General features: G+C 51.3%; 1 protein-coding gene across 3 annotated transcripts in view; it reads left to right on the forward strand.

Moving 5' to 3' along the window:
- The first annotated feature begins 7,971 nt into the window (after positions 1 to 7,971).
- The window catches only part of UBE2J2 (ubiquitin conjugating enzyme E2 J2), a 30,699-nt gene continuing 25,255 nt past the window's right edge, over positions 7,972 to 13,415 (forward strand). Inside the window, exons 1-3 of one of the 3 annotated variants that reach the window (XM_088470320.1) lie at positions 7,972 to 8,102; positions 8,461 to 8,519; positions 9,347 to 9,477. In XM_088470320.1, coding sequence (XP_088326446.1) covers positions 9,347 to 9,477 — 131 coding nt within the window. In that variant the 5' untranslated portion in view covers positions 7,972 to 8,102; positions 8,461 to 8,519. Of the gene's footprint in view, positions 8,103 to 8,145; positions 8,164 to 8,460; positions 8,520 to 9,346; positions 9,478 to 13,415 lie in introns of those variants that run through there. The other 2 variants (XM_088470321.1, XM_088470319.1) reach the window with 2 other exon arrangements.

The following is a 13,415-nucleotide window of genomic DNA, read 5'->3' on the forward strand; positions in this document are numbered from 1 at the left end:
TACAGGTAAGCCCTCATCTGTATCTGTGTTAGGTGATTGTGTACCCACTGTACCACCACCGTGCGGCGCTAGGCCGAGACCACTACATCTGTGTTAGGTGATTGTGTACCCATTGTACCACCACCGTGCGGCGCTAGGCCGAGACCACTGCATCTGTGTTAGGCGATTGTGTACCCACTGTACCACCACCGTGCGGCGCTAGGCCGAGACCACTGCATCTGTGTTAGGTGATTGTGTACCCACTGTACCACCACCGTGCGGCGCTAGGCCGAGACCACTGCATCTGTGTTAGGTGATTGTGTACCCACTGCACCACCACCGTGCGGCGCTAGGCCGAGACCACCATATCTGTGTTAGGTTATTGTGTACCCACTGTACCACCACCGTGCAGCGCTAGGCCGAGACCACTGCATCTGTGTTAGGTTATTGTGTACCCACTGTACCACCACCGTGCGGCGCTAGGCCGAGACCACTGCATCTGAGTTAGGCCATTGTGTACCCACTGTACCACCACCGTGCGGCGCTAGGCCGAGACCACTGCATCTGTGTTAGGTTATTGTGTACCCACTGTACCACCACCGTGCGGCGCTAGGCCGAGACCATTGTATCTGTGTTAGGTTATTGTGTACCCACTGTACCACCACCATGCGGCGCTAGGCCGAGACCACTGCATCTGTGTTAGGTCACTGTGTACCCACTGTACCACCACCGTGCGGCACTAGGCCGAGACCACTGTATCTGTGTTGGGTTATTGTGTATCAACTGTACCATCACTGTGCGGCGCTAGGCCGCAGGTATTGCCCTTGCACGGCGCAAGGCGTCTGTGCTCTCTTACAGGAGCAGCGATCAGGACTACTCGCCCAGCAAAGGGACAAGGGGTATACCCGGTGAGCGCATTCTGTGTTCGTGTGTCGTATCATTGTCGTGTGTCATCCCCTCTTCCCTTCCCCCTTTTCGGGCGTTTACATTCGGGTTGCACCCATGTGCCTGGCACACGGGTGTAAACCAGTCTGAGGCCAAAAGTGCCAATGATGACCATCTTCTAGTCCCCGTAACACCTGTCTGTCAGTCAGTCCTGGGGCACCAAGGTCCAGCCCATAGGCTCAGCGTGTCCGACCTATCTTACAGGTTAGACTGTCCCTGGCTGTGTCAAACCGGAGAGACCCAGGACCGTCGGTCAGAGTAACCAAGGCGGCCTGAAGGTGAGAGCCACGGGGTGCGAGAGGTAAGTGCTCCGCCACACCTGCACGGCACATTTACATTTGGCGTGGCCGGCTGGATCGGACGCGAGCGGAGTACCTTCATGGAAGGATGACGGACCCAGCCGCCGGTTCCCCGACCGAGAGCCAGTCGGCAGGTAGGCCGGTCCCGACCTTCGACCCTCAGGTCGCCCCGCCATCGGTGCCGCCGTACAAATCCTACAGAAGTTTGACGGACGGAACATGGAGCTGGATGACTGGATGGACCAGGTGGAGTCGGCAATCTGCCTGTATAGTCTCCCCGGGACGGTACAGGTGGAACTGGCACTGCAAGGCCTTCTGGGGCCAGCCAAACGAGCCGTCACCAATCGGCCCCCCGACCATAGGAGGGACCTCCAAGGGCTGTTCAAAATCTTGAAGGCCACGTACGGGAACCGGTCCACAACCACCAATCTCCGGAAACGTCTGTTTGCCCGGATCCAGCGCGAGGACGAATCAATCTCCCAATTTGCCGACACCCTCCAACGTTGCGCAGAACAGATACGGGCCCATCAGGACGCGGACTGGCTGGCGGGCAACCCAGAAGCTGTCCTACGGGACTTATTCGTGGCAGGGCTGAAGAGCAGGCCTCTACGCCACCAACTCCAAGACTGGATTGAGGAGGACCCCCGCCTTATGTTCCACGAAGTGCTGGAAAAGGCATTGGCGAAAGAGCAGGACGAAGAGATTGGTTCCTGCTGTGTCCCTTAAGCCGGCACACCCCGATGACCGCATCCCCAAACCACACCTCAGCCCACTGGAGAGCTGCGTCAAGGAGTTGACCAAAGCACTCCTCCTGGTTCAGCAAGAGATGGCTCAGTTGAAACAGCAGGTGGAGCGGACAGAGGACTGTCGGGCCGAGTCGGAGGACAGAGCCAAAGGAAAGAGGGCCGAGACCGCACGTCGTCAGCTGGTTGATCGGGACCCACCCTAGCGCTGGGAGACCACGGGCCCCCGCCGGCTGGACACCCGGGTTCCGATCTGCTGGGAGTGCGATCGACCTGGGCATTTCGCCCGCAAGTGTCCGGAGGCGCGGCCCAGCCGGGACAATCGCCGGAGACCTTTAAACTAACGTCCCTCGCGGTTGCAGGCCAAACTGCGAGGAGGAGAGATGAACAAGTGGACCTGACCCACTCGTCGGATCTCATTGGAGAGTGCCCCACGGTAGTAGCCCAGCTAGCGGGAAAAAGTCAGCGCTGCCTCCTGGATACAGGTTCCCAAGTGTCTACCATGTCCGAGCGATGCTTCAGAGAAAACTACTCCCACCTGCAGAAAACCAACGTCGGGGATTGGGTAACCCTCATGGCTGCAAACAACCTCCCCATTCCCATCCTGGGCGTGGTGTGGATCGAGGTGGGACTATACGACCAACCCCTAGGGAAAAAAGGCATCATGGTTGTCGCCAGAGAAGAGTTGAAGCATGGACCTGTCATCCTAGGGATGAATATACTACATTGCTTGGACCAAGCCCTGGTCCAAGAGAGAGGCCCCAGCTATTGGAGACACCTGGGGGTCCAGAAGCCTGTGTAACAGGCCTTGCAGAGGGTGGTGCGCCTGTGCGAGAAAACATCCCCAGCCTCCAACGCATCCCCTCTGGGGCGTATCAAAACCGGCCACAACCAAAGGATAAAGATCCCTGCCAGGCAGGAGGTGGTCCTGGACCTGGCCGTATGGGCACAACAGCGACTGGAGGGAAGGGAAGTCCTGATAGAACCCTGCTGGTTTGGCCAGACTGAAGCCGGATTGATCATGGCTCGGACCTTGGCAGTGGTCAGGCATGGGGTGGTGCCTGTCCGAATCTGTAACCTGGGGGACTCCCCTGCCAGGATTTCACCCAGGACCATCCTGGCCCAAGTAGAGGCTGTGCCCGAGGGCGGTGTCCAGTCAGGACAAACCATTCTCCTAGATCCCGACGTGCGTCGGCCATGGAAGCTGGCCATGAGGGTAGAAGAGCGGGAAGAGCCCACAGAGGACTGGAATGGATGAGTCATACTGGAACAAGTGGACGCCCCTCTGGACGAGTTCAGCCCGGCCGATGTCAAGAAGCTCGAGCGACTACTGTGGAGGAGGCCAAAGGCGTTCTCTCGCAGCGAAGAGGACTTCAGCTACACACGGGAGCTGGAACATGAGATCAACACTGGGGACCAGCCACCCATCCGGGAGCGCTACAGACCCATCCCACCAAAGCTGTACCAGGAGGTGAAGACCATGATCCGCCAGGTGCTGGATAACCACGTCATCAAGAAAAGCAAGAGCCAGTGGGCAGCTCTTATAGTCCTGGTTAAAAAGAAGGATGGGGCACTGCTCTTCTGCGTGGACTACCGGCGGTTGAACAACTGCACTGTACGGGACGCATACCCTCTGCCCCGCATCGAGGAGTCATTGGCGGCCCTTGGGAAGTCTCGTTTCTTCTCGACATTGGACCTGGCCAGAGGCTACTGGCAAGTGCCAGTGGCTGAAGGAGATCAAGCCTAGACCGCCTTTATCACACCCATGGGCCTATTCGACTTCTGCCGGATGCCCTTTGGACTGTCCAATGCGCCAGCTACCTTCCAGCGGCTCATGGAACGTTGTCTAGGGGACCTGAACTTTGACTCCATCTTGATCTATCTGGACGATATTGTGTTCGCCCCGACACTGCATGAGCATTTCCGGAGGTTGGATCAGGTACTGCAGAGGCTGGAACAATATGGGCTCAAGCTGAAGCCAAGGAAGTGGAAAATTGTATGAACAGCGCTAAGGATTAAATATTATAACATGAATGACATGCCAATGTAAACAATGAATATATCAAAAAGGTATATATTGCAAATGAAAAAAAAAAGTGAATTAGATCTATAAGATCTCAGTGTATTATATTGAGAGCTGATATCTATACGGCTTGATTGAAAATATCAATTTATTGTAATAAGGATATATATTAAAAATTACATATATATATATTCCGTGCACATTATATTGCGCAATAGAAAAACATCACAGATAAAAAACAACAATTAATATTGTATAGAAATAACACATAAAAATAAGGAATAAATAAAAAGAAAAATGCTGATAAGGTTAAATGAAGCCAAGGAAGTGCCACCTCCTCCAACCCAGCCTGGAGTACTTGGGACACATCGTCTCCCGAGACGGGGTGGAACCCACATCCGGCAAGCTGGCAGCAATTCAGGGATGGAAGACGCCCACCACCACCGTGACAGAAGTACGGGCCTTCCTGGGGCTAGTCGGCTACTACCGTCGGTTCATTCGGGGCTTTGCCAAAATAGCCGGACCCCTGCACGAGCTGCTGAGAGGAGTGGCGATGGACGCAAGAAAAAGGAATGTGGCATGGGGCCGTGCGGCGGACGATCCCTTCAACCAGCTGAAGGAGGCCCTCACCCAGGCGCCAGTACTCGCCTACGCAGACTTTGACAAGCCTTTCTTAATCTACACCGATGGCAGTCACAAGGGGCTGGGGCGGTTCTCTCCCGTCCAGGATGGGCAAGAACGGGTGATCGCCTATGGGAGCCGGGGGCTGCGGGACTCTGAAAGGAACCCTGAAAACTACAGCTCTTTCAAGCTCGAGTTGCTGGCCTTGGTATGGGCCGTGACTGAGAAGTTTGCAGAGTACCTGACAGCGGCCGAGTTTGAGGTCGTCACGGATAACAACCCCCTGGCACACTTGGGTACAGCCAAGTTGGGGGCCCTGGAGCAGCGCTGGGTCGCCCGGCTGGCAAAATTTCAATACAAAATCAGATACCGCCCGGGGAAGGACAACGCCAACGCCGATGCCCTGTCCCACTTCCCCGTCGAAACACCTAGAGGCCCATCTGATGAAGACAAGGAGGGGCTGGAAATCCCCGACCTGGCCAGGGTGAGGCCACCTCCCCAACCCCTAGAAACCACCAGCTGCGGCCTCCATCTACGAAGGACTACCCCCGAGTGGGTCCTGCAACAGATGCAAGACCCCGATCTGAGAGCCATTCGCGCCGGGAAGAAACAAAGCCATTGGCCTCCGCCAGCGAGAGGGGCCAGCTCGGGGGAATAGGCCAGAGGGTGCTGCACCAGTGGGATCGGCTGACTGTCCACGAGGGAGTGCTGTGCTGGCGCACCTACCTGGAGCAAGAGCTTCGTGAAGTATGGCAGGTGGTACTCCCGGAAGGCCTAACCCGAGGGTTAGTGGTGGAGTCGCACGAGGAGGGGGCCCACCTTGGGGTGGCCAAGACGCTGCAGTGGATCCGCCGCCAGTATTTCTTCCCAGGGCTGCAAGGGTTGGTGGAGGACGTGTGTCGGCCATGCCCAGTGTGCGGGGTCACCAAGCCCACCGAACAGAGAGCCCCAGTGCAAACCATCCACACAAAGCGACCCCTGGAGCTGTTGATGGTGGACTACGTGCTGATCGGGAAATCGACGAGTGGGTATCAGTACGCCCTGGTGATGACGGATCACTTCACCAAGTTTACAGCAGTGGTGCCCACCAGGGACCAAACAGTGGAGACAGCCACCAAGGCCATCGTGGAACACTTCATCCGACGGTATGGCTGTCCCGTACGCATCCATTCGGACCAGGGGGCGTGCTTCAGGGCCGCGTGATGGAACGACTCTGCCAGACCTATGGCATGCAAAAGTCCAGTACCACGCCCTACCATCCCCAGGGGAACGGGGCCTGTGAACGATTCAATCGGACTCTGCTGCAGATGTTGCGGACCCTGGAGGCCGAGAAACAACGCCGCTGGCCGGAATTCGTTCAGGAGTTGGTGTGGGTGTACAACAACAGAGTACACCGGACCACGGGCACTTCACCCTACCTCCTGCTGTTCGGTCGACCCGGAAGGGAACTGCAGGACCTCGACCTATCTTTACCCACGGGAGAAGATGAGTGGACCCATAGCAGGTGCATTGAAGAACAAAGACGACGGCTGAGGACCGCAGGAGAAATGGCAGAATGGAACATCGCGTCCGCCAGGCACCCCCAACCGTGAGGGGCCATGGAGGACCTCTTCCCGGTTGGGCAGCGAGTCCTGGTCCACGACAAACGCCCTAGGAGCAAGCTAAGTCCGAGGTGGGAAGTGCTGCCCTACATTGTGCAGCGACAAGTCTCCCCCGATAACGCGGTCTACGAGGTACGGGCCGAGGACGGCAGCGGTCACACCCGCATCCTGCACCGAAACCTGTTGCGACGATGGGAGGCTGAGGACCCACACATCCAGGGGCCGCAGGAGAAATACCCATCCCGCCAGCCGTACTGGGGGCCCCGAGGGTTACCCCATTCACATGGTGGGTTCCCCCACCCCCTCCCAGTGCCCCTGACGCCTCAGCCGCCGCAGAGGGGCCATCAGAGGCCGAAATCCCCTACTAGAAGCACAGGTAGGCCCGCCCCAGCCCAGACAACACACCCCCAGGTGACACGGCCCCCGATGCTCCAGCCCGGAGGTCCACAAGATCAACCCTGGGAGTGCCGCCACCACGGTTCGCGGACCCCAACTTCGAGTGGTAATGCGACTCGGTCTTTGTGGGGACCACAAAAGGAAAAGAGGGGGAGTGTGTGGGAGGTCCAGGGCAGAGTGCCCCGCCTCCCACAAGGACGCTGACCAGAACCGGACCCCGCGTCACCGGGCACGCCCACGTGGTGTGGCGCGCCACCACCAAGCGACACGGAGGGCCAATGAGGACCCACCGCGTCATCAATCCGAGGATGACGTGCCGCGGGATATTTAAACCCCGGCGTGCGGCCCGGGAGGGAGAGTCGTGCGGGAGTTACCAGCGCTGCAGGATCGCCACCGGAGAGGATCTAGGACGCGGTTCAGCGGATCAGGTAAGCCCTCAGTGAGGCCCCTTTTTGCTCATCTTTATGTTAGGTGATTGTGTACCCACTGTACCACCACTGTGCGGCGCTAGGCCGAGACCACTGCATCTGTGTTAGGTGATTGTGTACCCACTGTACCACCACCGTGCGGTGCTAGGCCGAGACCACAGGTTAGACTGTCCCTGGCTGTGCCGAACCGGAGAGACCTAGGACCGTCGGTCGGAGTAACCAAGGCGGCCTGAAGGTGAGAGCCATGGGGTGCGAGAGGTAAGTGCTTCGCCACACCTGCACGGCAGCAGGCGCACACACCAGCCCACCCCTTGCCCCTCTTACAGAAACACTGCCATCATTTGATGATGGGCTTCCGATGTCCATCCCTAGGGAGAAGCTACGATGACATGATTAACGTGAATTGCGTCATCGGTGAAGTGGGCGGCTATGACTGGGTGACCCCAGCTCCCGGGAGATTTTGCCGCAGTTCCACCTTTCCGGGTGGCCAGGAGCGCCACCCAATTTTCGGGAGCATCCCTGCTATTTTGGGAGGGTAGGCATGTTGCAAATTGGTGTAAATTCACTTCTGCGTATGCCCTACAGTATGTGCTGAAACTCGCTATTTGCATAGAGAACCGTCTGTCTCAGCATCAGCCCCAATGTCTGCTCTCTAGTTTACTCTTCCAGACATTGAGGAATAATCATTGTATAAAGTCAACACACTGACGTTTAATACACTTCATGATTTGATTTATACAGGTAGTGTAGTGTGTTCTCCCTGAGACTCAGCTCTGCGAGGAGGACAGCAAGATGTTACTGCGCTGCGCCGACCGCTGCGGGAGGAGACACTGCTGCTGCTGCATGGGCTCTGGTCACGTCATTACCAAACTGAGGGCAACGAAGTTGTACACGTCGATTGTCTCCATGGAAACCAGAGCTTCGCAGCTGAAACCATAACCAGCAGGAAACCGGAAGCGGAAGTATCAGAGCCCGGAGTGGCCATATTGGAAGCGGGGGAGGAAAAAAAAGACAGGACAGCGAGGAGGAGAAAGGGAAGACAGAGACGAGCTGACCCGGGCTGAGAGGTGAGGGGACGCCTGGGTAGGGCGTTATGTGCCGCGAGGGATGATTACGAAGATGGCGAATGTAAATACTTGTGTGGAGGGGGCAGCGGATGAGAGGAAGTGGGGACAACGGCCCGCTAGGCCCACGTCTCGCCAGATCCTGGAAGGGGGGGCTACTATGGGGGTAACTGTCCCTCAGGATGGTAGAGGGGTTTTTATTTGTTCTGTATTATCAGTTACCAAGGGGGAAGATCAGTATATGTGAATTATATTTTTAGGACTACCATTACATTTACCCCAAGAAAATAGGGGTTATATGAGCATCCCCATCTGACTGATATCTAGGTGCTTTATTATGTATTTCTGTCACTTACTACAGACTCAGGATCCTCCCATGGTGTGACACTACAAGTCACAGCGTGACCTGCCTGTAATAAGGTGAGAGCTGGATCGTACAGTGTCCCAGCAGCTGGAAAGCCGCAGGTTACAGATAACATGTCCCGCACACTTTATATGTTTCTTGTTATCACTAAAGGTGACATTACTTTATAATCTCCTTATGTGTTATAGAATGTTTTCCCTCACATGGACCGTGCTGTCTGTCGGAGCGTTACAAATAGGATATTGCTTACTAGCTGATGCTTAATTGTATTCATTACTAACTTTCATATTTTAAAAGATTTGGTCCATTCATTCACAGCTGGATTCATTAATTTTGGTTATGACTTTTATCTAATTGCATTGCACAGTGTGTTTGTGAGAATGGCCCATACTGAAATCCAACAAAGAGAATTTAGGCACTGAAGTTTCCAAAAACATTAGTGTTGAATGTCAATCTAATGGGCAAACAATATACAAGCGATACAGTCCATAAAGGGTGCGAGAGCCCCACAATTAAGAAACCTCAAAATAAAAAGGTGAACCTGCGCTATAGTAAATAACTCTTTAGATTGTGGGCTCTCACGAGCAGCACCTCTTACTCGTTCTTTTCCTTCCCTCACTTATATCATTTCCTCATTGTCAGCAGCGACACTGAACGTTTGGGTACAGCCAGCTCAGTTCTTTTGTATATGCAGCAAGATTTATATAGTTTGTATTATATGATCTAATGTTTTGTACTGTATGTCTTTTGCACTTTTTTTTTTTCTTGTATAGTTGTTTAAAAATTACCCATGTTAGCAACTTAACTTTGTGTAATGTAAATGTTTTATAGTATCTACCATTTGCAGTATTGGTTATATTAAACTACTGTTGTTCTTCTATAGATGAGCAGCAACAGTAATAAGAGAGCACCAACAACTGCAACACAAAGGTTAAAGCAAGACTACCTGCGGATCAAGAAAGACCCAGTGCCTTATATCTGCGCTGAACCCCTTCCATCAAACATTTTGGAATGGTGAGTAACCACGTCCCCAGTTACAGTTACCTGCAGCATCCCAGGATATGTTTGTAAAATATTGACAATACTACGTTTGTAGTATTATATACTGCATTGCTAAAATCCATCATTGTCATATAATAATTGTTAATTCCAAAATCAGGTATGGTCTGTGCATTTACTGATTAGTTTTCCTGGGTTTTCTGCCATAATAAAATATTCCAATGTTTGCCCTATTGTAGTGGATAGTTTAATTTTCTGTTTTGAGTTTATGGAAAATGATTGCATCCATTTGGTCTGCTGGGTACCACGCTGTACTGTTTACATAAGGGTGTGGCATTAAGGTGGTATCCATAATTTATCCAATGATTTACAAATCACCTTTCCAAGGGTAGCATAAATAGCATTGTAGCCCTACTTAGGATATGTTAACACACACATTAGAAATGAAAGAGTTTTTATACCATCATATTATACTATTTTATTATCTTGCAGATTTTACTATAAACATTATCTTGTCTTTCTGACTCCTGTGGTGTCTGTTTAGCAGTAAATTTATGCAGTCAGGCACCTATGTTTTATATGTGTTACCAGAGATGCAACAAAACTGCTCTGGTGTTACCTATGGCAATGACCATAATCGCACATGGCTTAAAAGCACAAATGGAAGCTAAATGAACAGCAAATCTATATTTAACAAAATTTTCGAAAAGGGATTTACAAACCAATAAATTAAAGTTACCTGATGTTAGAAAATCCTTTAAGAAACAAAAACGTATTCATATAAATACATTTTGGTGAGAATTTAATTGTTTTTACCGTCCGCAGCAGTATTGCGCACCCGATGGCAGCTTTTATTTACTACGTTTCTTATATAGCGCAGCATATTTCGTTGCGCTTTACAATTGGAAACCTTTATAAAACAAAACAGGGTAGTAACAGACAGACATAGAGGTAAGAGGGCCCTGCTTGCAAGCTTATAATCTATAGGGAAATGAGCATTGATACACAAGTATAGGTGCTATATATTGCAATTTGGTCCAGCCAGAATGCAGAGTTTCTTGGTAGGCTGAATGATCCAGTCACACAGGAATGTCGGCCAAATGTCAGGATGATGTGAAAGAAAGACAATGTGTGAGGTTATGTGTAGACTGTGAGAGGGGATGTAATAAGACATGGAAGCTATGAAGGTTATGTGGTCGGTTCTGGAATCTGATAAGCTTGAGAGATGAGTTTTCAGGGAACGCTTGAAGGATTGAAGACTAGAGGTAAATCTTATTGTGTGTGGTAAGGCATTCCATAGAGTTGGTGCAGCCCGAAGAAAGTCCTGTAACCGTGAATGGGAGCAAGTAATGCATGGGGATGAGAGACGCAATTGTTTCTACTGATGGGCGCAATAGCATGGTTTCTGCTTGCTGCTTCCTGAGGTGGCGAGCAGAAATCTGCAAAAAGTCCTGGTTTTGGGTACCCAAACTGATGTTTGAGCACACTAATTTTAGACCGCTTTACCTGCCTAAACCTGGTCTATTTGAGCGCTACCTGCTCGAAAATTCAGGGGAGCCCAAAACAATTGAATATCACCTCTCGATCTCCTGTCACTTTAGACGGGAGATCGGGTGCGAAAAAAACAATTGAATTCTCCCCTAACAGTTAACCACTTGCAGAGTGCCTACTAACAGAAAATGGTGGATTGGAGGATGCTTAATGGTGCACAGTCATTAAATGAATTTGTGGGCTGCTTTTTTGTCCTGTGATTTCATAAGGACATCCATTGCCTTGAGGTCTGTCTATGGCAAATTTGTGTGACCAGATGCCGCTGCCTGATTAACAGGCTGTAGCCACTTTGTGGCGGAGGGGGGGTGGTGTCCCAGAAAACGGGGCGTCAGCACAGTTTTCTATACCTGCTGAAGCTAGTGGCTGCTTCTTTGTACCCAGCTTCACTGCCTTCAGCTATGTAAAAATACAGGCCATCCTGAGTAACCTGAAGGTTACTTAGATGACAAATGTTCCACGCACAGTAATCCGAGGCTACGGACGCAGCAGCGATCACAGAATTTGACAGGAGGCGTCTATTTACATAAGACACCTCCTGTGGCATTAGCATATTATTGCACAGCTGCTGCGTGCAGCTCTGAATCGTGATCCATGTTAATTGGATCTAAGAGCCTGAATCAGATTTGGGAATAGAGTAAGAAAGAGCAAGTAACTGTGCATCTTGGTAACACCATGCTGCACTGCAGATGGGCAGATCTAAAATGTGCAGAGAGATTTAAATTTGGGAGGGGTGTGTCCAAACTGAAATTGGTGTGTAGTAATAAAGCTGTCCAGCATTTGTGGGTTACATGCAAAAGCAGCCATTATTTACCCCACATGCAAAATAATGTATGTATTTGCACCCCTTGCATTGCAACATGGTTTGTCCAGGTGTAGAGTTACTTGGTCTGTCATAAGCTTGGGTACACACTGAGCGATGTGTACCCAGCCGACATGTCTGCCTGACGGGCCGACATCGGATCCTGGGTACACATCAGAATGACGTAATGAACGACGGAACAATCTGTCTCTTATTACTTGCAACGGGGCTGCATGCGATATTGTCCTGTTGGAAGTGCAGCATCTCGTGACCGCGGGAGTGCACATATTGGCCGTACACACTGAGCGATGTGGCTATGTCGTTCCGATGCAGCTGGAAACATATCCAGCGTTTCTCGCTAGGCTGTTTTAGCAGGGCGCTGCGCCCTGTCCTCCTTCTGGAGGGCAAAAAGCTCCCTGCCCTCATAGACTGCGGGTGCCGTCTTCACCCGTGGGTTGCTGTGTCCTGCGGGTGGGGAAATGTGCGGTGACCCGGTCACCGCTGGAGAATAGACGCTGGGCGCATGCGCCCGACATCTATTCTCCCTGTCGGCAGCGCTTGGGAGCTGACCGGCATGTCCGTAAGTGCCGGGCACGCCCCCAGGAGTGACAAAAAGGGGACGCGTCTTATAGACACGCCCCCTTTACTGGCGCACGCATGGAAGTGCCCTCTCTAGCTCCGGCACCCTGCCTGCCGCCGAAGCTAGAGTGAACATGATATCGTATCAACATCGTCTCAGTGAGTACCCAGGTAAATCTGAATCATACCCTAAGATAAGAAACTCATTATTTACTTTACATTGTGTACTTTAGTGATGGAAAAAAATGTATCTCCAAGATGCCAGGGACACCCCAAGTTAATAATAATAATAGATTTTGTCTATCCCTTTATAATTACGAAAGAGTAAGTATGGTAGCAGGGTGTTGTGTAAAAGGTGTATGTTAAATTTGTTCACTCAAACCTTAATAGAAATTGCCCATGTTTACATATAGCATTCCTTGACTTATCTGAAGTTCACCCCTTACCTGAAGCTGGAAGCATGCTCGCACTGCAGCACTGGATGAAGCAGTCTCTCCAGCTCTCTTTAACATAGAGTACTGGATTGATTGTAATACTTGGTTTTATGCTGTAGCGAATGTAAGGAGAATATGTTGAGATGCTGTTTTTGTAACCTATTTGGCCAGGTTATATTAAAATGGGTTGTTAAAATAATGGACTTGGCTTGTCCTTTTTAAAACTGTTCTAAATTGTATGAAGCATGACCTTCTCCATACTCCCTCCCTTGTTTATGTCAAACTGATAATTTTATATAGCACCTTTAGTTGCATGTAGTACTGAAAGCGTTTTTGTTATAGTAGAGCATGAGGAAGCCATTTTGGACATTCTCAGTCGCTATTCTAAGTAACAGTTCACATCAGTTTCTTACCCCATTGGTGCTCACAGTCTAACTTGATAATTTCGGACACACTAGGGCCCATTTTTTTGACGTAAGCCTTTTGAATGACCAATATGTTTATGGACACCACATGGATAAAACATACAAACTTCACACGTTGTGGGTGATTCAAAACAGCGTGAATTGAATAGCGCCGGGAGGGAGCTC

Source organism: Taudactylus pleione, unplaced genomic scaffold (genome assembly GCF_031769625.1).
Source record: "Taudactylus pleione unplaced genomic scaffold, aTauple2 ptg000097l, whole genome shotgun sequence".
NCBI classification, from domain to species: Eukaryota; Metazoa; Chordata; class Amphibia; order Anura; family Myobatrachidae; genus Taudactylus; species Taudactylus pleione.